Below are 24,815 nucleotides of genomic sequence, written 5' to 3'. Positions count from 1 at the left end.
TATGACAGCTAGTTTGGTGTAGTGGTTAAAGCACTGGTCTAGAAACGGTGTGTTCTTGTCTTGCCTTAGGCATGAAAGGCGGCTGGGTGATTTTGGGCCAGTCACTCTCTGTTAGTTCAACCCACCTACCAGGGTAGCTGTTGTCAGGAAAATAGGAGGAGAAAGGAGAATTTGATATGTTTGCTACCTTGAGTTATTTATAAAAGTTATAAGGAAGAATTAAAATCAAATGAATAATAATAAATATGTCATAAGACCTATTAAAGGCTTATTAAAATTGCCCACCTGGATTGCTTTGAAACAATAATTAATCTAGGAATGCTATGTTTGCCAAAGAGATGGGGAAAAAAATCTTAGATCTGACTCCTGGATCCTGCCACCCTCATGGACCTCCTTTCTCTTCTCCCTCTCTTACCTGATGTTCTGGAATGTGTTTCTTTGGATCTCCAGGAAAATGGTCCTGCCCACAAGATTCCACAGTCTCCCCTGCAGGGCAAACAAAAGTTCAGAGCACTATTCGAAATTGAGCTCCCAGAAATAGTGGAATAATATCCAAAAAATACCCTCAAACCCTAAAAGCAGCTCTGGGCAACTAAAATCACTGGCTTCTCATAAAGATATATTGCTATCAGTGACGTGCGGTGAGATTTATGGCTGCCTCATTTCTCTTAGTTATTTTAAAAGACAACTTTGGTCCTATTTAATACGGCAAGTACATATTTTTTCATCACGTCTCCGATATCCACTGAATGTTAGGATAATCATATGTGACTGGATCATAAATTTTTCAACAACACTTCTTTATTCCAATATACCTTCATGTCTACTTCAACCTCATTCAAATGCATCTCTCAAGATTGAGTAACTATACAAATCAGTGACGTGCGGTGAGGTTTATGGCTGGTGAGGCAAAAAGAAAGAAAGTGATTCCAACTCTGCTCTTGCCTGCCATCATGAAAATGTAAAAATGTAAAAGGAAAAAGGCAAGAGCTGCTGAGGTCAGGCTGTGCTAGCTGCTGCCAGAGTCCCCAATGGATGACTCTGCTTAACTGTTTAAAAAAGCCTCTTAAAAAAACGCCCTCTACAGGAGGAGGCAAGAGAAACACGTGCCTCATCTACATAAGGAATTTTTCGGCTTTTAACCCTTGCTTAGCTCTGCTCGAGTGATCATAAAGTCAGACTAAATGAGGCACGTGGTTCTCCCGCCTCCTCCTGTAGAGGGCACTTTTTCAGAGGCTTTTTTAAACATTTAAGCACTAAGCAGAGTCATCCACTGTGACTCTGGCAGCAACTAGCTCAGCCTTTTTCCTTTTACATTTTTTTTCTTTTCATGATGACAGTGGTGAGGATCTGCCTCCCCTGCCTCCCCTGACTGCACATCACTGATTGCTATATATGGAAGTAGGCAGACAAAAACAGGTAAGAAAACAATTTCAGTTACAAACTTTCCCCATTCCAATTTTATTTGGCAGGGGAAAAAAACACGCTTTCTGCTATGACAATTACAGCCCCTTCATTCTTTTACAAAGAATGTTAAACAATGCTAATTTTTCCTCATGTATCCTTGTGTTGGGAATGGTTTTGTTACAATGGCTGAGTGGGTAAAATGAACTTCCTGATAGACCTGTATGAGGAATTTAACATTTGTTCTAGCATTGTATTGTTTGCAGAAGCTTAGGACACAAATTTCAAACGCACACAAACACACACGATCTCATGCAGGACAGCCCACTCTTCCATTTGACTTTCCCTGTTTGTTTTTTTTCCTCAGATGAAAAGCAGCACTGATATATCCCATGAAGCAGGAATGCTTAAGAACTTAGAAAAGAGGAGAGAGCACTCCCTCTGCTGCCACGGAAAAGTCATGGCTTTTCTTTTCAACCTGTTACAGTATTTCTGTGTTTGTTTTTAATACGTGGGAAACCCAGGTTTTCTGCTCCTTAAAACCCAGGAGCAGAAAGAAAGAGATACTTGTCTCTTCCCTCTGTCCTTTTCTTAATAAAACTCTGCTCTCTGAACTCTCATATTTTCATCAGTCTCTGCTTGGAGACATCTTGTAAAAAGCAAAATAGGATTTGGGACCTGGGCAAATAAAAAGACAATGCATATATTTCATAGCAGGACCTGGCTCTTTATTTACAAAGCAACAAAAACATCAAACCGTTGTGATTAATGTCACATCTATTTTAACCTTCAGTTTAATGTGCTTTTAGAAAGCAGGCCAAAAAAAAAAAAAAGGAGGGTCTCATTGTTCCTTAGCTGCTCTTTCGTAGACGTTTCCTGAATCCAATCTGTGACCCGATTTCCCTACATGATTTCTTTCTCCTAGAAGCAATCGCAAATGTCAACTGAAGAGCAAGACAAATTGGTACTGTGAAGAAAATAAGGTGTACATGGACTGGGACTATGGCACAGAGGAATTACCAGCATGTATGCCCAGTAGTAACTCTAAACTAAGTTGGAGGATCTCCATAGCTCTTAGGAGCAAAAGACACATAAAGAGCCATCAACAGTCTCAGAGATAATATCTACCTTGACCCGTGACCCGTCAAAACCGTGCTCGACTAAGCCGCGCCCGATTAAACCGCGTCGCTGACGTCATCAACAGGGCGACAACAGCCAGCGCGGAGAAAGAAGAGCGCTTTAAATAGTGCTTTGAAAGCAAGCCGATTCAACTTAAGGTAAGGGTTAGGTTTAGGGTTAGCTTTAGGGTTAGGTTTAGGGTTAGGTTAAGGGTTAGGGTGACGTTTAGGGTTCGGTTAAGGGTTAGGATTAGGTTTAGGGTTAGGTTAAGGGTTAGGTTTAGGGTTAGGTTAAGGGTTAGGTTTAGGGTTAGGTTTAGGATTAGGTTTAGGTTTAGGGGGGTTAGGTTTAGGTTTAGGGGTTAATTTTAGGTTTAGGGTTTACAGCGTGCTTCTGTCTCCGTGCTGTTGTCGCCCTGTTGATGACGTCAGCTACGCGGTTTAGTCGGACGCGGTTTAGTCGAGCGCGGTTTTGTGGTGGAACCACCTTGACCCACAGTGCCATTTAGATCCAAGCAAGAACATACAGGAATCGTTTGGAAATTGGCAGAATTATTGCAGTACCATCTTTGGAAATAATGAAATGGTTATTATCAAGCATGATAGTGCTGAGTAGAAGATAGAGGAGCCAAAATAAGATCATTTTTATAACAATAGTGTGTTGTTGTTGTTGTTATGGTTAATCTTAAAATCTCAGATTTACAGTCTGGAACTGGTAAAAATTTAACAGTTCAAGTACTAACCAAGGACCTAAGAACTGTTAAGGTAGCATCTAAGTATATAGGCAGTTCCAAGTAGAGTGGGCTTTTTTTGCAAAATCAGGATATTTAGATCTAATAAGCTGAAAATTCCCACATATCTAGGCAGCCCTTTTGGTATTGCTCCAAGGGCTCCTATTATTATTGGTAGAATTATTGATTTCTTCTTCCATAATTGCTCAAATTCAATTTGCAAATCATGCTATTTTGTTATTTCCTCCAGCTGCTTCTCTTCAATTTGTGCATCACCTAGTATTGCAATATCAATAAACCAGACTTTTTTCCTTTCCACCATAGCAATGTCAGGCATGTGGTGGGCCAGATTCTGTCTGTTTGGATCCAAAAGTCCCACATTATGCAGTATGAGTTCAGGGAACAAAAAAAACCAATAGGTTTTACAAGTTTATGGAACATCTCCAGGATTTGCCGTAGAACAGGTGAGTAGAAAAAGACCAACTAAAATGGAGTAATACAGCCAGGTGGATCTCTGGCTCGCTTCTCCCTATTCAAATATTTCTTATTTTCTCTTCTTTAGGGCGTTTTCATCACAATATTTTCCCACACTATTTACACAGCCTTCAATATCACCCATCAAAACATATCATTCTTCTCTCTCAAACAATCCACGTCTTTCCTAGCTACCCTGAAATCCAAAGGATTAGCAAATGCTCCTGTTTTTCAAAGAGCCTTTGGGATTTAACATCAAGATAAGGATTGTCTTCCTGCCATTCAAGGCTTAAAAAGAAATTGTTTTAATGCATAAATACAGCCTGGCATGATCAACAATATTTGCGAAAAGAGACACGCTTGAAATTAGTTATCTGAATTGAGTTTTAAATGTAGAATTTCACTTGTCTAATTTAATTATTTCTAGATCATTACAATCAGCAGCGGTAGAATATGGTGGTTTACCAAATGTACTTAAAACTGAAATGCTACTTAGAATTCTGTGGTTGTCTTGTGTTTTATTCTTGAATGAACAATTATTCCTCTTCTTTTGTGCCTTCCTTAAGTAGTATATAATCCATTACTAAAGGTTTGTGTGTGTGTGTGTGTGTGTGTAGATAGATAGATAGATAGATAGATAGATAGATAGATAGATAGATAGATAGATAGATAGATAGATAGGGATAGGGATAGGGATAGGGATAGGGATAGGGATAGGGATAGGGATAGGGATAGGGATAGGGATAGGGATAGGGATAGGGATAGGGATAGGGATAGGGATAGGGATAGGGATAGGGATAGGGATAGGGATAGGGATAGGGATAGGGATAGGGATAGGGATAGGGATAGGGATAGGGATAGGGATAGGGATAGGGATAGATAGATAGATAGATAGATAGATAGATAGATGATATGATAGATAGATAGATGATAGATGATAGATGATGATAGATAGATAGATAGATAGATAGATAGATAGATAGATAGATAGATAGATAGATAGATATACAGATACAGATACAGATACAGATACAGATACAGATACAGATACAGATACAGATACAGATACAGATACAGATATGTTGTATTTGTGCTGATAACAAATCAACACAAATGTAACAAAGGAAACAGTAAAAATATTGGGTTTCTGTCTGGATGGTCTCTTATGACGAGCCGATGGACAGAAAATGGAAGCAGTGAACCTCCTCCCATATTTGGGCATACCAGGGGTTGTGACTTTAAATAGATATAGATATGTATATATATACAGACACAGACAGACAGATAGATAGATAGAGATTGATATGCACATACACTATTTTTCTAGATTAAATATATTTGTTTACTTCAGTAATTTCTTCACTCTCTAGCTCTAATGTTCTTGCAGTCCAATAGAGGAGAATAAAGTGCAATAGAACAAACAATAAAGGTGGCCCCATAGTTTCTTACAATTAAAGTCAACTGACAGAACATCATGGATAACTGCTGCAGAAGCACCCATCTTTACCTGGTGGCTGTTTCAGATGTGAAGAAGGGTCATTTGAAAGACCTCCTGGAGACAGAGTGGAATTTTGGCCATTTTCTGCTGAACAATCCTCTAAACTAGCATCTGTCCTCTTTGAAGGATGTCCATGTCCAGAATAGATATGCAGCTGTTGATCCACATCTGGTTGGTGCCCAGTTGAATGAACAGGTGATGGGTGTCTACAAGGGTGACGCTCTAGATTCTCCCAGCGTACCTCAGCTTGCGCAAACTCAAAATGAGGAGCCAAACCTGACAATCCAAGTTTGAATACTAGTATTATTCCCACTTGATAGATCAGAAAAAGAGGCGAGGAATAAATTATCTTATTGAGGTTTTTAAAAATTACATCTTAAATGGGTTAATTTAAAAGAAGATTGACCTTGTAACTATAATTTGTAACCATAACCATTGAAAGGCTTAAATTTCTAGAAAGATCAGACTGCAAATAGGATTATCTCTTCCACCAGTAATTCTCAGGTACAGTGCCTCTATGCAAAACTGATGGATTTAAAAAAAAAAAAAAAAAAAAGCAAAAAAACAGCTCTCTGAAAGATTTGTGAAATGTAGAAAAGATAGGGAGAACAGAATTAGATTCCAAAAAGCAAATTCATTCTTTTCAGAAACAACCTTCTTTATACTGCTATGCATTAGGCTACAATTCTCCTCGTAGCAATAGCAGTTAGACTTATATACCGCTTCATAGGGCTTTCAGCCCTCTCTAAGTGGTTTACAGAGTCAGCTTATTGCCCCCAACAACAATCCGGGTCCTCATTTTACCCACCTCGGAAGGATGGAAGGCTGAGTCAACCCTGAGCCGGTGAGATTTGAACAGCCAAACTGCAGAACTGCAGTCAGCTGAAGTAGCCTGCAGTGCTGCATTTAACCACTGCACCACCTCGGCTCTATAGGGAGAGGACAATCATCATAATATACTAGCATATGCCCTGCCCCCCCCCCCCCCAAAAAAAAGCCATGGCCAAAAGCTATTGTTTTTAGAAGGCTTTATAAGGGTCACGGTATGACTACAGTTAGGAGAAATGTACAGTCTTGTGAATTTCACTATGTTTCCTTCCATCTCTCAATGGTAGCATTAGGGCTTACTGTCTATATTCCTGGACAAATACATATGCAATTACAACGGCAGACTTTCAACCTAAATCCCCTTTTCCAAGTGTCATGTATACTTGAAACCAACTCAGTTCTCAAATGTTTCAAATCAAACTTGAAAGAGTTTAGTTTGGTTTAATCTGATGCATTTTAAGATACACCTTCTGGGTACACCTGGCGCAATTTGTTCCTTTGTTCTTTTACCTGATATTGATCCATTGCCTCTGAAAACCTCTGGCTGGATGGATGTGGTGTTGGGAAACTCTCTTTGATCCTTAAATTAGATATGAGAGAAAACACACATAAAATCCAAATCCTGATAATGGTATAAGCTCTGGGGCACCACGTAAGCAAGTACAAAACAGAAACTCCTACTATAAAACCCTCAATTTCAACAAGTCAGAATAACGTATTTACCCTATTTATTTGTTTCTTTAGTTACTTATTCATTCTAGGTATACGACTGCCTGCTTGCCAAGCAACTCACAGTGGACTAATGTAGGATAAAACATTAAATGCAAAGAAAATCTAAAGAATAAGTCATTGGAAAATAAAATAAAATTAAATTTTAAAAAAACACTGCACTAGGAAATAGACAAAACATTAATAATTTCAATTTCCTACCTCTGAGGTAGGAAACAGGGCACTAAATAGCACCTGGAGATTATTCTACCCCATTTATGGGTATTAGTCTACTCTCAGAGGTGGGTTACTACCAGTTCGCACCAGTTCGGTAGAACCGGTTCATCAAATCTACCGAATCGGTTAGAAGAGGTTCCACCAGTGGACCGGGAAAGCAGGCCACATCTACAGAAGAGGTTCCAAAAATTTTTGAAACCCACCACTCTCTCTCTCTCTCTCACACACACACACACACACACACACACAGAGAGAGAGAGAGAGAGAGAAAGAAAGAGAAACAGAAAGAAAGAAAGAAAGAAAGAAAGAGAGAGAGATGAAAGAAAAAAGGAAAAGGGGACAGAGAGACAAAAGGAAGGAGAGAGAGAGAGAGAGAACACATGGCTGGCAAGCCACTCCCACCAGTCACATGGCCAGCAAGCCACTCCCACAAAGGGGGCCACACCCACAGAGTAAGTTCAAAAATTTTTGAAACCCACCACTGTCTACTCTACACATGGTTGCTATTTCTAGCTACAGAAAGCAGTTTCTACTTGTATTGGCTTTTGAATCACTTCACCCCCTACAGTCATGCCTTTCCTGTTTGAAGACTAGGAACCTGAATCTGACGATAAAGGTTGAACATTGACATCCTTTGATATTAATTCAAATTCTGAGTTTTGGGCTGCTGGCAAACTTCTCCAGTTTGACTATGTTTCTGGAAATTCCTGAAAATAAAAAGATTGCTGCTTTTTTTTAAATTAATCTGATGCCACTCCACCTACCTCCTCTGGAGCAAGGCAGTTTATAAATCTTATGAACAAATGAAATAAGGAAATTACTTATTAATTGTTTGTTTTATTTTACTCATAGGATGTTTCCTGCATGGCTTGTTCTGACCTTCTTTTTCATCATCTAATTTGATGCATCTTTGAGATCCTGAGAAACCAATGCCACATAGGTTAGGACTAATTATATTATATATTATAATAGTACAATATGGTGTGTATGTGTATGTCTATTAGAAATTCATTTTGCAGCTTAGACCACGTTTTCTCCATTAGGTTTATAAAGAGTGATAGCAGCTCTATTATGTGCAAAGTTATATTTCTCCAAACAATTCAAAACACTGCATGCACAGATGCATATCTACATTCTTTATTGCAATCACTGATCCAGATACATTACCAAATAAAAGAATCTAAAAGCAATCATCAATTCTTCTGAAAGTTTCAGTAAATCCGGATCACAAATTATAGCAGATGCCAAAATAAAGTAGCAATAGTAATAGCAGTTAGACTTATATACCGCTTCATAGGGCTTTCAGCCCTCTCTAAGCAGTTTACAGAGTCAGCATATTGCCCCCAACAACAATCCGGGTCCTCATTTTACCCACTTCGGAAGGATGGAAGGCTGAGTCAACCCTGAGCCAGTGAGATTAGAACTGCTGAACTGCAGATAACAGTCAGCTGTAGTGGCCTTCAGTACTGCACCCTAACCACTGCGCCACCTCGGCTCATCTGCCACTATATATTCAATATGAGGGTTACAATATTTCAAGGACAAGACTCTGGCATCTCATTGGTAACCAAGCAAATTTAAATATTTGCAACTTATCAGGGAAATCCAATTCCTTCTAGTCTGTATATAGCTCTAAGGATTCCACATTCCCATGAAATCTTGCCTTCAATTTGGGCATATTGTGTTTCTGGATCTGTAAATGTTTTAGAAAAGACTTTTGACCTCAGCTCCCCTTTAAGTTTTTGGAGCATTCCTCCTCCTCCTATTTCATAGCTGCTGTTGTTGAGAATTATAATAATAGGATGCTGGTTGACATTATAGAATACCAATAACAGGGTTTCAGTTAAGAGATGCTTGACACATCTAAAAACTTTATCTTGCATCTATCCCCACCATCAAATGGTATATTTTGAGCAGTATATTTAAAGTTAGTTTGATAAAATCTTTGGTCAAATGTAGACACCTTTTAAATTTCTGTACCGTGCCCCCAATCTTGCTAGTTCTATTAAAGATAGTAGAATAGTTTATTTTTAAAATAGCTTCCATATTATTTGGATGTGGGCTCATTTCATATTCATTTCTGCAATGTCCCAGATATGTAAACTCTTCCAAGCATCAGAGGTAATTTACATTATGTTTGTTCTATTTGAAAATTACAGCTTTTACAGGACCAAAAAGTTTGGGCAATCTTGACTTAGGCTTTTAGACTAAGTTGCCATTTCTGAAAAATCAAAACATCTTCCAAGTGCTGTAGATGTTTTCAACTGTAACAACCCAAGAGACCTTTAAATTCCTGTTTGTCCTGTTTAAAGAAAATTCTACCAAATGATATAATTCAACCTAAAATGAGCCTAATCGACTGTCTCATTTTGAAAATCATGGAAGAACGCTGTTTCTGTTGAGAAGAATGTGTTTCTCTCTTGTACAGGTTTTTTTTTTAAGTTTTTTTAAGTACATGCAAACTATGCCAGTCTTCTTGGCGCGCATTAGTTTGTTACAATCACTTAGTTACTCCACACTGAACCCTCTTTTCCAGTTCTGCTTTTAGCTTGGCAACAACTCTGATATCATTCTGGCCAGATGAACTGGCCAGAATTAGGCAAGACCTCTTTCTTTAAGCCATAGTTTATTGAAAGAATGGTTTGTTTTTCCTTGCAAGACTCGATGTTGTTTTTCCTCATAAACATACTATGTCTATTTCAACAGATGCTTCTTTGGCCATTTACATTCTTTGCCGCTGTGCTGGTTGCTAACTATAAAATACTCCTAGAAGCCTAATTTCTTGCTGCCAAAGATGTTGTAGTCAGTTGGAGGCAATGCACTCTGGAAGCTTTTTAGACAACTTCTGAAAACCCATTTCCTTTAGTTTTTATATCAATTTTAAACACATTGCACAGCTGTTGGTCTCCAAGACACTTCTCACGATTTGGCAGAATCATCAAGCTTGCAAACTGGTTCTCAAAAAAAAAACAACCTCATTATATTTTGCATGTATTCTCACTTTAGAATGCAGCTGTGACCTCTTTATCTATATTTGTAACATTCAGCAATTTTTGCATGACATTCTGAATGACCCTCGTGCTTGTCCCTTCCCACAACAAGTACTTCTAAAGCCCTTCAGTTAAATCACTGTAGGTTCTTGTGGCTGTGGAATAAAGTTTGTCAAACCAGACTTTTGGTCTGCCTTCCTTCTGTAACAGGATGGGGCAAAGAGTGGGCAACATCCCCTATCACAAAAATGGGCAACTTTTGGGGATGCATCAAGCCTTATATTTATATACACTATAAAGATGGTTTACTCCAGGATTGATTATGAAAGTTTGGGAAGAAAGAGTCTATTCTATTCTATTCTATTTATTAAATTTATAGGCCGCCCAATCCCGAAGGACTCCGGGCGGCTTACAGAAATAAAATTTTAAGAAAAAGGTTAAAAAACAGACAGAAGAGAGCAGATTAAAAGAAACACACCATGCACCCAGTCTAAGCGGGGCTGGACCTCGGTCAAGAGGTCAACAGCCCCAGGCCTGCCGGAATAGCCAAGTTTTGATAGCTTTTCGGAAGGCCATGAGAGTGGGTAGGGTCCGGATCTCTGGGGGTAGTTCATTCCATAGGGCCGGAGCGGCAACAGAGAAGGCCCTCCTCCGAGGCGCCACCAGCCGGCATTGTCCAGCTGAAGGCACCTGGAGAAGGCCCACCCTGTGTGATCTTATCGGTCTTAGGGAGGTGTGCGGCAGAAGACGGTCTCGTAGATATCCGGGTCCTAGGCCATGTAGGGCTTTAAAGGTAATAATAATCTAAGGGATGAACCCTCCAAAGCCAATTTTTAATCTTTTGATAATTCCCTTTTCAATCCCCTTTATTAAAAATAAAATATGAATAGTTTGGCCCCAGTGGTCTTGGGATCAGAAAATATTACTGAAAGAAATAGCCAAGCAAAAAAAAATTTTTTACCCATCCTTTGTTTGGATGGCTATGCTTTTTAGCAAACTTCTACCGGCCTCTTTAATAATCTTGTTCTTGAATAGCTCCAAGCTTCTTCAATTTGCATACTCCTTATTAAAATTAAAACAGTTCCAATACAGCCTTGGAAAGTGTGTGAGCTACCCAGAGTCACATACGGAATGTGAGATGGGTGGCTATATAAATTGAAGAATTAAATAAGCAAATAATAAAATTCACAATGCCTAGAACTAACCAGTCTGTCTGAGGCAGGTGGTTTTATTTCTGCAAATCTTCAAACGTATCCATTTTCTTATGCAGCCCTCTTAAATCTAAATATTCTAGGTTTGTCAGTATCGAAGAGTGGTGTAAATACCAGGAATACAAGGGGGTCCCTTCTCTTGTGTCCCCAGGCATGGGAGGCCTGTCCAGCTGCACCTGCATTCCTTGTTCTACCCCCTTAAGAAACCTGGTTGTGGAATATAGGGCTCTCATGATTAGGCTGCAAAAACCCAGACAACTCACTAGAGAACAACAATGAGTTTTGAGTTTTTTATATCGTTTTTGCTGCCATGTGCAATTTGGATTTTTACAGCCCAAACATGGTAGCCCAAACGAAGACTATCTGGAAACACGCCAAAAGATCAGCACAGAGGAATAATGGAAATGTCAGACTGAAACTGATCAGTCCAGTCTTCTGCAATGTGCAGGAAAACCAGTCAACCTCCACACGAGAGACCTTGAAATTTGCCAGAAACAGAGAATCTTCAGCTTTATGTGGAGATTCTTCTATGTATTTTACCACTAGGAAGCTTTTCTTTACATCTAAATGAAATTTAGAAAGGGAGGGGGGACGTCTTGGAAGTGCTAGTGTTGCTGCTATTCCTTCCACTGATGAAAGAAATGTCCTGCTGGGTTTGGCTCCAAGTGGGGAAAAAGACACTGGAGACATGGAGGCTGCTTGGAAAGATGGTTTTAATGGTGGACAGGACCACATAGCTTGAGTCCTGAACAGAAAAGGTGATCACATGCTTCAATGTTGGTGGAGAAGAAGAGAAGGGCTGAGGGAGGGGCTTGCTAGGCTTTTTATAACCTGTTCAGTCCCACCTCTCTGTTTCCTGTTCCTGTGTAAGAAATGTATTCTGATTGGTTGTCAGACTCCCATGGGGCCATGCAGGGGCAACTCTCTAGGCTGCGTTTTGAATCCAGGTTTGGTTGAGTTCTCAGATTCCATGTGGTCAGTTGAGTAAAGGGCCAATATTATCATGCTTTTAATCCCATCCCTCTGGAGCTGAAGTGGAGAACTCTTTATTATGTAAAGGGACTAGCTTGGCCTTCTTAATGGCCCATTGACAAAGTGGGGATGGGCAGGAAGCTACAGGCAACTATTCTGTCTTTTAAAACATGTTTCTTTCTTTTCACATCCAGAGAAATATGCTGCTTTTTCAATATTTCCTAGGATATTTCATTTTTCTGGGAGAGGGCTGGGTGATAACTTCCTACACCACCTTCTCCTCCATGGCCAGTGCTGAGCCTTGGAAGCTTTATTTGCTTCTTCATCGATCAGTGTTAGCTGGTCTCTTTCTTTTCCCACCCTTCCCTTTCTTCCTGACTATGGTGCAACAATGGGAGAGAAAACAGGCAAATCTAAATGGATAGACATGAGAACAACAAAAAAGAGATACAGAAACTTTAGCACTTCTCTGGATTTTTGCACCACTAATGAGAGATTTGTCTTTAGATCCAGAAAGTTATGCCTATACCAAACACAAGGTCTCTTGGGCACCCAAAGTTCATCAAATTTTCTCAAGAGAAACTAACCACCTTACTAGCAGTAGCAGAAAACCTTAGACATTTAAAAATCTGCACCATCTGGTCTTCCATAGCATAAATGATAGCGCACATCTAATTTTACCCTTCTCTTGAATTCCGGTTGATGGCCATTCTGGAACATGTTTCCAAACAGGGTTATTAAAATCAAATCCATCTGCAAATTACAGGACTTCATATGACTGAAGAGCTACTTATGCTGAGAAGCCTTTATCACTGCAGAAGAATGACTAAGAGTTCCAACTCCTATTTTGCTTCTCATATTATAAAAGCCTGAGACTTTTAGTTAAACAATTCTTTAGCTGATTTATTTTTAAATAAATATATGAATTACTTCTCTCTCCAACTAACTCTGCCTCTCTTTTTCTTGGGAGAGGGTCTTCCTTACATCAAATTTTTTAAAAAATTGACTCCTCCTTCCCCTATTCACTGCATAGGATTACATTTCACTATAGAGCTCCATTGTGGTGAAAATAAAATATAATATGTGTCTATGACAACCTGAACCACTATCAAAGTAATTAGGGTTAGGTTTTGATTTTACACCAGGTAGGCAATCTTGTTGGCTGTGACCAGGAGGGCCTTTACCCAGGTTCGCCTGGTGCATCAATTGCGCCCTACTTGGATTGGGGTGCACTTCAAACAGTCACTCACGCCCTTGTCACCTCAAGGCTGGATTATTGTAATGTGCTCTACATGGGGCTACCCCTGAAAAGCATTAGGAGACTACAGCTGGTCCAGAATGCAGCCGAGCGAGCGATATTGGGTGTACCGAGATACACCCATATTACACCTATCCTCCGCGAGCTGCACTGACTGCCAATTAGCAATAGCAATAGCAGTTAGACTTATATACCGCTTCATAGGGCATTCAGCCCTCTCTAAGCGGTTTACAGAGTCAGCATATTGCCCCCAACAACAATTTGGGTCCTCATTTTACCCACCTCAGAAGGATGGAAGGCTGAGTCAACTTTGAGCCGGTGAGATTTGAACAGCTGAACTGCAGAATTGCAGTCAGCTGAAGTAGCCTGCAGTGCGGCATTTAACCACTGCGCAATGCAATTGCGAATGCAATTCAAGGTGCTGGTCATTAACTTTAAAGCCCTACATGGCTCAGGACCAGCGTATTTGCAAGACCGCCTACTGCCGCATACCTCCCAATGGCCGATAAGATCCCACAGGGTGGGCCTCCTTAGGACGCCGTCAGCCGGAGAGTGTCGGCTGGCGAGGCCTTGGAGGAGGGCCTTCTTTGTGGCTGCTCCGACCCTGTGGAATCAGCTACCCCCAGAGGTCCGGACCTCACCCACCCTCATGGCCTTCAGAAAAGCTGTTAAAACCTGGCTGTTCCGGCAGGCCTGGGGCTGTTGACCTTATTATGTAGGGTCCAGCCCCACTCTGAACATATGTGTGTTGGAGAATTTTTAAATCTTTATTTTTATTTTTATTTTGTTTTTTTCTTTTCTTGTTTTGTGTAAGCCGCCCGGAGTCCTCCGGGACTGGGCGGCCTATAAATCTAATAAATTCAATTCAATTCAATCTTAGTTCACCAGAAATCTAATCCCATATTTAGGAGCAGGAAGTTTCATAGACTAGCTAAAGACTAGTTTCATAGCTAGATAAATTACTTTATTGTAATCAAGTTAGAACACGGAAATTAATCAGGCTTAGTTTGCCTATGTGTGTTTCCATATATCTATATCTATTCCAGGGTTTAAAATTTTACATCTTTTCCTCCTGCCTTTTTAAGTCAGTAGATGTTTTGTCATCCTCTTGAGAATGAAGGACACTTGTTAAATGTTGACATAAAAATTCTGACTAGCCTGAGAATCAGTAAGTTCCCACTCCTCAGCTTCAGTCAGGGCCGGATTTTCCTATAGGCTAACTAGGCTTCAGCCTAGGGCCTCAAGATCAAGAGGGGCCTACATTCAAATTGTTAGCAAAATTAAAATTACACTATTGTGTAACAGTGAACACTAAAACACTGAACCGAAAATAAGGAGAAAGGAGAATAAGGAGAAATTCTACGCATATGACTAATAAACAAACATAAAAATGTATTGGTTAAGATCGTTCCAGCGCCACGGCAGTTGGGAAGCCCACCCACGTTCCCAGCACCGGCGGTCGGGCGAGAGGCGCGGCCGCTCCCAGTAGCCGCCCCGTCGACGCGGAGCCCACCAGCGGCCAGGCAGGTGAAGACGAGGGGGCCGAGCCGGGCAGCTAAGCGCAGCAGGGGAGGCAGCTGGCCTCGCTGCCTTTGCTGCAGAGCAGAGCCGCCCTCCGTCGGGAGGCCAGCTATATATATTGATATATATTGATATATCACAGTAATGATGTATTTTATTGTCTCTCATGTAAGTTACAAACTTAAAAATGGGAGGTGAAAGGGCCTCATAAGTGGAATAGCCTAGGGCCTCTTTTCATCTAAATCCGGCACTGGCTTCAGTCCTTATAAAGATTGAAAAAAGAGTCAGTCAGTCCTTTGAGTTGAACTAGATTCCTGGTGACTAAATTGACCCATCCATGAGGGGGTTTTTTGGCAACACTATAAAAGAAGTTTGCCACTTTGACTATCATCTCTAACCTACAGTCCTGAGACTTTCTGGCTGGCTCCCGTCAAAGTATTAATTAAGTCTGGTTCCACTTGGCTTTTTTTTAATCAGTCAGTCAGCTGATAAATATTGTGGTATGTGGATTCAATTTTAAAAACACCCTATATTCCAAGTCTGCCAGCCCCAGAATACTGAAGTCCAGCTCAGTTTAAAACTAATACCTTCAATGAATGACAATTAAATAGGAAACGGAAAACCTATAAAGAAAACACAGTAGCTGTATCAAGCCACATATTTGGCAGTCCCAGATCTTAACTTTCATTCCTGTGTTTGAAAAAATAAGAATACTTTTCACTGGTCATCAAGTGGTCTAGTTGTTAAGGCACCAAGCTAGAAACCTAGAAACTGCCCTTTGATTATTCCCAGTAGAAAGATTTCGGGTTTGTATTTTATCTGTTCTCCTGTAATTTCTTGCACCCATTTCCAAATTTTTGTCCAATATTTTTATGTTCAAAAAATCAAAGGGAAATATACAAAGAAAATTAAGTACATATTAACACATCTGCTAACTACAGCTAGAATAGCATTTGCCCAATGCTGGAAACAAAATAATACTCCCTTGGATGAATTAGTGATAAAAAAAACTTTGGATTGTGCAGAGATGGACAAATTAACACTGAAATTCAAAGATAAAGAAGAGTCGGAATATTATGAAATTTGGAACAATTGGTACAAATGGCTGCAAAACAAGAATAAAATTAATAAAATTAATTACTAATAAAATTACTTATAAAGGAATAGAAGCGGGATAAAAATCTAGTAAGGAAGTAAATAAGTAAGCTTGCAATCTTCTTTGATGGTGTCCCCAGAAGGAGTATTAGATGTGTTCACTTCCTCTATAAAAATAATAGAATTGGCATAACAAAAAAAAATAATCAATTCCAGTAACATGTTGATGTCACATCATTCAAGTGCCAGAGTCACAAAATCACAAATCAATCCCTCTGCAAGGGCACACCATCCCATAATTCTTACCTCCCACTGTTGATAACGGGCTCTGAGTTCAATGAGCCAGTCTGGTTCCAAATCCATCTTATAGTCTGCCTTCTCCAGGTGCCGTGGGTCAGAGAACTTTAATCGATCTGCCAGCTGTTCCATTGGAAAGAGTATTATTAGTCACTAGGCTACCAGAGACTTCTGCATGACAAAGGTTTTTTTTTATTATTAAATGAAGCAAATAAATTGTGGGCAGAGGAGAATATAGCAATAATCTTGCACTCTATAGACATTGCATTAGTAGAACTTCAGTAGAACTATTTTTCTTTTTTTTTTTTCTTTTTTTTTAAGAGAACTTTTTTATTTTTCTTTAAAAAAAAAACAAACACAAATATGTCATCATTTGTCAATCATTAAGACATTGAAATACAATTTTTTTTGTTGTGTGTACCCCTCCCTCCCTCCACCCCCCCATCCCCCCTCCTCCTTCCCCCCCCGACTTCCCAGAACCCGTACACGGTATGGATTTTTAACTAACACAGTCTAAAATCTATTGAGAAAAAGAAATTAAGAAATTAATGACATTCTACATTGAACTTAGCTTCTTCTTACTGAACTAACTTTTAACAGTTTAAATCATTTCTGATCTTAAGCATAGGCTAACTGGAATTTCTTAGTCCCGTATTTATTTTGTATATAGTCAATCCATTTTTTCCAGTCTCGTTTATATCTCTCATTTGAATGATCTTTGAGATATGCCGATATTTTAGCCATTTCAGCTAAGTTTGTTACTTTCAATGTCCATTCTTGGATTGTAGGCAAGTCTTCCTTCTTCCAATATTGCGCCACCAACAGTCTTGCTGCAGTTATCAGGTGCAGAATCAAATTGGTCTCTACCACTGTAAAATCAGTACATATACCTAGTAAAAATAACTGAGGAATAAACTTTATCCTTTTTTTAAAAACATTTTGCATGACCCACCATATTTTTATCCAAAATGCCTTAACCTTTTGGCAGGTCCACCATATATGATAATATGTAGCATCGAGAGAACCACACCTCCAACATTTAGGCTGTACATTCGGATACATAGAAGCCAACTTTTTAGGATCTAAATGCCATCTATAAAACATCTTGTAAAAATTTTCTCTCAGATTTTGAGCTTGTGTAAATTTCACATTTCTTACCCAAATTCTTTCCCATGTATCCAACATTATTGGTTCCTCAATATTTTGAGCCCATTTTATCATACAATCTTTAACTAATTCTGTTTCCGAATCCATCTGTATTAATACATTATATATCCTCTTTATATGCATTAAGCTTTGATCTCTTATTTGTTTAAACAGATTATCCTCAACTTGAATAAAGCCAATTTTTTGATCTATTTTCCACCTAGCCTGTAATTGCCCATACTGGAACCATGTTTGAACTACCTTCTCTTCTTTTAATACCTCTAAAGATTTTAATTGTAATACCCCCCTTTCCGAGGTAAGAAGCTGTCTGTAAGTAAATCTATCCTGTTTTTGTGCTGTATTCATATTTTCAATTGCATGTCTAGGAATTGCCCACATGGGTATCTTGTCATTTAATTTATATTGGTATTTCTTCCAAACCCGCAATAAAGCATTTCTCAAAATATGACTTTTAAAGTTCTTATCCAATTTTTTGTTGAATAACAGGTAAGCATGCCAACCAAATACCAGATCGTGTCCCTCAATGTTCAATATTCTATCATTGGTTAAATGAATCCAATCACTAATTACAGATAATGCCACTGCATCATAATATAGTTTTAAATTAGGTAGTTTCAATCCTCCTCTCTCACGTACATCTTGCATTATTTTCATCTTTACCCTCGGCTTCTTTCCTGCCCACACAAATTTGTTGATACCCTTCTGCCATTCTAAAAGGTTCGCATCTTTTTTAAGTATAGGTAACATTTGGAAAAGAAATAAAAATTTTGGTAAAATGTTCATTTTCACTGCCGCTATCCTGCCCAGCAAAGATAAGTGCAATTTCTCCCATTTTTTCATCTCTGTCTGTATGCTATGCCAAAGTGGTTCATAATTATGCTTATATAATTTCCCATTTGAAGTTAAAATGTTAACTCCAAGATATTTGACTTTTTTAACTACCTCACATCCTAGCATCACTCCTAATTCTTCCTTTTGTTTAATATTCATATTTATAGCTAATATTTTGGTTTTTCCTAAGTTTATTTTAAAGCCAGACACTTGACCATATTGATTAATCGTATTCATTAAAACCATACTGGATTCCTGCGGTTGTTCCAATATTATGACCAAATCATCCGCAAAAGCGCGGACTCTATATTCTTGCTGCCTAATCTTGATCCCTTTTAAACCATCCAAGCCCCGTATTTTATTCAACAATACTTCCAAAGTTATAATAAACAATAATGGGGACAAAGGACAACCCTGTCTTGTACCTTTTCCAATTTGAAAAGAGTCTGTTAAACTTCCATTGACTATGATTTGTGCTGTTTGCTGTTGGTATATTGCTTTAATTGACTGTAAAAAATTATCTCCTATCTGCATTTTTTGCAATATCTTCAGCAGAAATTGCCAGTTAACTCGATCAAAGGCCTTCTCAGCATCCAAAAATATGAACGCAGCAGGGATCTGGTTGTTCTTTCCCAAATATTCTAATGCATTAATAATTAATCTGACATTACTTTTCATCTGTCTCCCTTGTATAAAACCTGTTTGGTCCGTATGTATCAATTGTTGAATGACCAACATTAACCTATTTGCTAATATTTTAGTAAAAATTTTATAATCTACATTCAGTAATGAAATGGGTCTATAATTTTTGGGTTGAGTAGTATCTTGATCTTCTTTGGGTATCAAAGATATAAACGCTGTCTTCCAAGATGGAGGGACTTTACCTTCCGTTTGAATCATATTAAATAATTCTCTAAGAGGTTCTACCATTTCTAACTGTAAGTTTTTGTAGTAAACCGCTGTCAAGCCATCTGTACCTGGTGCTTTCCCTGGCTTTAATTGCTTAATTACCTGCAGGATTTCCCCCGAGGTTATTGGTTGATTCAATTTTTGCCTGTGTTCTTCTCTAACTGAAGGTATTTTCTCCTTGTCTAAATATTTGTCTATGTCTAAACCATTAATTTTATCCCCTTTATACAGTTCTGTAAAAAATTCCCAGAAAGCCTTTTGAATCTCTTCCTGTTGGAACACCTCCTTCCCTCTGTAAATCAGTTTAGATATATTTCGAGTTTTCCTTTTTTTCCTAATCTGATAAGCTAACCATCTGCCAGGTTTGTTTGCATTACAAAAAGTATTGTGTTTTGCATATAATAAATTAGTAGCTACCTGGTCAGAGATCAACATGTCAAATTGAGATTTTAATATGTTAATAGCTTCCTTAACCTTTGTATCGTCTGGTTTCCTTGTTAACTCCAGCTCTTTTCTCTTAATTTCCTCTTCCAGTTCTGTTCGTTTTAGCCCTTGCTTATTTCTATGTGTTTTATTTATATTCATCAAAACTCCTCTCATATACGCTTTGCTTGCATCCCATACAAATTCCATAGATGTACCCTTATTCATATTCAAAACAAAATATTCAGATAGTAATTTTTTACAATCATTAATATAGTTTTCATATCTAAATAAATTTTCATTCAGTCTCCAAAACCTTCTTGCCTGCACTACCCTTCCCAACTCCATCCAAACTGGGTTATGGTCCGAAAGGACTCTAGCTGCAATCTTTGTTTTCTTGACCCTAGAAAGCAAATCATTAGTGGTTAGAATAAAATCGATCCTTGAAAGGGATTGATGCCTGTCCGAGAAGAAAGTGAAGTCATATTCCTCTGCATTTCTTTCTCGCCAGATATCTCTCAATTCAAAATCATCCATAATGTCAAAGAAAGATTTGGGTAGCTTTGCTCGCATCTTGGTATTTAAGCGGGAAATCTTCTTATCTCTCTTAGTATCTATCACTCCATTCCAGTCACCCAATAGTATACAGGAACTATAGTCCCACTGTACTAATTTAGCATGAAGATTTCTATAGAATCTATCTTGCTGTTGATTGGGAGCATAAATTCCCAAAAGTAATGTCTTTTTCCCTTCTAAGATTAAGTCTAAAGCAATATATCTTCCGAAGGGATCTGCTTCTATTAATTCAGCTTTCATATCTTTTCTTAAGTATACAACTATACCATTCTTCTTTTCCATAGCAGAAGCTGCAAAATGTTGACCATTTAGAACTATTTTTCTGATACTATAAAACCAAGAGTTGTATTCTATTAAAACCTTTTAAGACTTTGATGAGCAAATAAAGGGAGGGAAACACAAAATGACTAGAAAAGTCCAGCTTTTTTGGATCCTTTATACGAGCATCTCTTTGTATGTGATTGAGTTTGTTTCGGTGTGTTTATTTTAGGTTCTGGTGTTTTTTGGAGGACTAAATTCAATATTTTGCAAAGGTGTTAACTCATCTTTCATAAGCAATCAAGAGGATTTGTTAGAAAATAACCCAGGGTTGCAGCTATAAGAAAATATTAAAATCAGCTCAGTTGCAACCTGGGTTATTTTCTAACAGAACTGGAATATGACCACGAGGAACTACATTGTAAGAATCTGGAAAGGGAATAATATCACATTATACAGGCGGGCAGGGCTGGGTGAGTAGGGGAAATTTTGAGGGTGTTTTTGATAGATAAATTCTGTTTTCATCTGCTTTGCATTAATATTGCAAGAAACTGTCCCTTAGTTTCCAGATATACAAAAGAGATTCAGGGATTACCAGTATATTTATTTATTCATATCAGTGGTGGGTTTCAAAAATTGTTCAAACCTACTCTGTGGGTGTGGCCTCCTTTGTGGGAGTGGCTTGCCACCCATGTGACTGGATGGGAGTGGCTTGCCACCCATGTGACTGGATGGGAGTGGCTTGCCACCCATGTGACTGGATATGAAGATGCCAACGACACTTGTCAGAACCACCTTAAATTACCTCACACACAGCACTGGCATGCATAGGAATATGATGTAAACCTGTTTTTTAAAAGGCATCTTTGGTTTGCGTTAAAACAACTTCAACACACGCAATGTTCCGATTGCACCACAAACGCAGTAGCCATCCTCACCTTTCACAGAGGCACTGAGTTTTATAAATAGGAGCATGATAGTGTAGAATAATCATATCCAAGGACCAGTGGTGGGTTTCAAAAAATGTTTGGAACCTCTTCTGTAGGTGTGGCCTGCTTTCCAGGTCCACTGGTGGAACCTCTTCTAACCGGTTCGGTAGATTTGACGAACCGGTTCTACCGAATAGGTGCGAACTGGTAGGAACCCACCTCTGGTTCATATCCAATCTTTGTTCTTTTTATAAGTAACTGATACTACTACTATAAGTTGTACTTTTACTATAAGTTGCCCAATTTGCCCTTAAACCTTGTCTAAAAAAGAATGTGCCAGCTAACTTTGCTTTTAGTATAATCTAAAATTAATATCAAGCTTTGCTAATAAGAACGAATGGTGTTTTCTCCTTCTGCTTTCTGCTTTGCAAGGGAGTCATATGTTCTAATTAGTGAGGGAAACAGATCTTAATATACTGGCATCATTCACATTTCCAAAGAATGCTCAGCCATGTTGCTTAGTCACAGCATGCCTTAAAATTTATCTTTTGCACAAATTAATTTAAATTGCCTGAAAACAGCTTCCTGGATTCTCACCTTAATAAGACTGCATACTGAAGATGAATCTCCCACCATTTCCTTTACTGCTCCTAAAAGCATATTTCTCTTTTGCCCTGTTTTTCAATTTATATCTCATCAGAGGAAAAAGAGATGGTTGCTATCTCCTTTGAAAATAATTCTGAGATATTATGTTGCTGGATGGATTTTTTTCCCCTCTAACATCTGGATTTTTCATGCTGGTGTCTGAAGTTTTGGTCACAACAGCAGCACCGTTTGCATTCATCTCATCTAAGATCTATTTGCATTAGGATTGTGCCTGGTGGTTTATTCCCCTTTAATTTTTTCCTATGTGTTATGATTTTATTTTCAGCAGAATGAAATAATAGGAGGAGAGATAAGAACTGGTTTAGAAAGTCTACAGGAAGGGGATAAGAGTTCCCCTTACTTTCCTTATCTGCTGGAAGTGATAAATAACATTTTCCCCTTGCTCTGCTAGATCACAGTGCCTGTAGGAGTTATATAGCTTGCATCCTTCCTTCCAGGGGTGGGTTTCTCGCCCCGTTCCAACCGGATCGGTTGGAACGAGGCCGGCGGTGTCCTCGCGCACGCACACGGCGTCCTCGCGCACGCATGCGGCGCACGCGTGTGTACTAGCGTCTGCGCGATGCTCCAGCTGCTCCTGGAGGATCGCACAGGCGCTGTATGCGTTCTGCGCATGCGTGGAAAGCGCAGAATTCGTAAAAACCGGGTAAGGAGCGGGCGCGGGTGTGCGGACGCGCGCGGGCGCGGGGGGGACTTCACCGTTCCCGGAAGTTACTTACTTCCGGGTTCGGCGACCAACCGGATCGCAGGGACCGGTGCGAACCGGTCGAAACCCACCCCTGCTTCCTTCCTTCCATCTTGCTGGTACAATATAGTTTTAATTCTGAAATGGTAAGCAACCAGCTATATGGAGGATAAAATCCTGGGGTGCATGCAGTGGTGGGATTCAAATAATTCAACAACCGGTTCTCTGCCCTAATGACCATCAGTGTAGGTGGGGCTCGGTGGTCATGTGACTGGGTGGGCGTGGCCAACTCAAGGTCACTCAGGTCGATGGGCGCTTCGCCTTAGCTGTTACAATGTAGTAAGGGTTAACCGGAGAGGCAGTTTCTGTAAGCAGGTCAATAAAGATTAGGCTAGAAACAACACCAGAATGTTTCCTTCCTGCCTTCCTTACAGGATTAGCCCTGTAAAGTGGGGAAAAAACAAAAGGAGATTTCTTCCAACAATCGGTTCTCCGAACTACTTAGAGAGTTACCAAGCGGTTCTCCCGAATAGGTGCGAACTGTCTGAATCCAACCACTGGGTGCATGCCACAAGCAAATACACTGGGCATTTTTAAGAGTAAACAAATGAAAAATCAGCCGCCTCCTGCAACCTCTCTTTCTGAGAATATTTTTAATCTTATAATCTCTTCGAAAAAGGTACAAAAACATTGTCCCTCGTTGGCGGAGTAAAGACCTTTCCTGAACAAGAAGCAGAGTTCAGCACAACATTCATTTATACCTGAACAATTCAAAGGAAGAAAATGTGTCATACTAACATTAGGAAAATCAGAGAGCTGCACTTGTACTCCTGGTTTTAATATTAATTGTAGTAATGTAGCATGTAGCATAAGAGCAACTCTTGTGAAAATGGCTTTTAACACAGTTTTTTGTTTATTACGTTTAATAAGATTAATTAGGTTGGACCATTTATTTGAGTGCTCCAATGGGTTCATTGCACCAAAGTCCTCACTCGGTTCTTACAAAAACATACAGTACAATGATTTATTGTATGGCGGCATTAGCTCTTTCAAAGAGCAGGGTTAGGCCCTTGCCTCAGAAGGCAATTCAGGCAGGCTGAAAATTGTAGGCTTTGTCTCCAGTTTCTCTCAAAAAGAAACAACGAATAGCCATCAATAGCTGTTGGGCCAGCCCAGAGGTGGGTTCCTACCAGTTCGCACCTATTCGGTAGAACCGGTTCGTCAAATCTACCGAACCGGTTAGAAGAGGTTCCACCAGTGGACCCGGAAAGCAGGCCACACCTACAGAAGAGCTTCCAAAATTTTTTGAAACCCACCACTGGTCCTCGGATATGATTATTCTACACTATCATGCTCATATTTATAAAACTCAGTGCCTCTGTGAAAGGTGAGGATGACTACTGCGTTTGTGGTGCAATCAGAACATTGCGTGTGTTGAAGTTGTTTTAACGCAAACCAAAGATGCCTTTTAAAAAACAAGTTTACATCATATTCTGATGCATGCCAGTACAGTGTGTGAGGTAATTTAAGGTGGTTCTGACAAGTGTCGTTGGCATCTTCATATCCAGTCACATGGGTGGCAAGCCACTCCCACAAAGGAGGCCACACCCACAGAGTAGGTTTGAACAATTTTTGAAACCCACCACTGGGCCAGCCGTAGACATATCCCAAGCAAATAGGGCCAATAACGTACTATATGAAACGTTTCCCCATAAAGAGAGACAACTATTGTGAAGGCCAGCTAGCTTTCTACTGTTGTAGGAATACAGCGATATAGATCTCTGAAGTAGCCAGGTGCTCAGTGCTCTCACACTGTGGAAACTTGCAACTTGTTCTCTAAGGTAGCTGTAGGAAACAATGCAACAGAAAAGCACCCACCACAGTCCTCCTGAACACTCTCTGGGCCAAACATTTGGAAGTCCCTTAGCTTTGGTTTTAGTAGCAACATAATTTTACAGCACAATTGGCAGGGTACATCTGGAGAACATGCATACTGTTGGGATTGACATAGAATACTTAGCTGTGCTTTATA

General features: G+C 39.4%; 1 protein-coding gene across 1 annotated transcript in view; it reads right to left on the bottom strand.

The window, feature by feature from the left end:
• LOC116514602 (protein transport protein Sec16B) overlaps positions 1-24,815 on the bottom strand; it is an 86,053-nt gene that overhangs the window by 12,401 nt on the left and 48,837 nt on the right. Inside the window, exons 17-20 of the mRNA XM_032226214.1 lie at positions 16,352-16,465; positions 6,564-6,633; positions 5,235-5,501; positions 416-486 (exon numbers count right to left, since the gene is read on the bottom strand). Of these exons, the coding sequence (XP_032082105.1) occupies positions 416-486; positions 5,235-5,501; positions 6,564-6,633; positions 16,352-16,465 (522 nt within the window). The remainder of the gene's footprint in view (positions 1-415; positions 487-5,234; positions 5,502-6,563; positions 6,634-16,351; positions 16,466-24,815) is intronic.

This window comes from Thamnophis elegans, chromosome 11 (genome assembly GCF_009769535.1).
Source record: "Thamnophis elegans isolate rThaEle1 chromosome 11, rThaEle1.pri, whole genome shotgun sequence".
Classification (NCBI taxonomy): Eukaryota; Metazoa; Chordata; class Lepidosauria; order Squamata; family Colubridae; genus Thamnophis; species Thamnophis elegans.
This window is presented reverse-complemented; position numbering and strand designations above follow the sequence as displayed.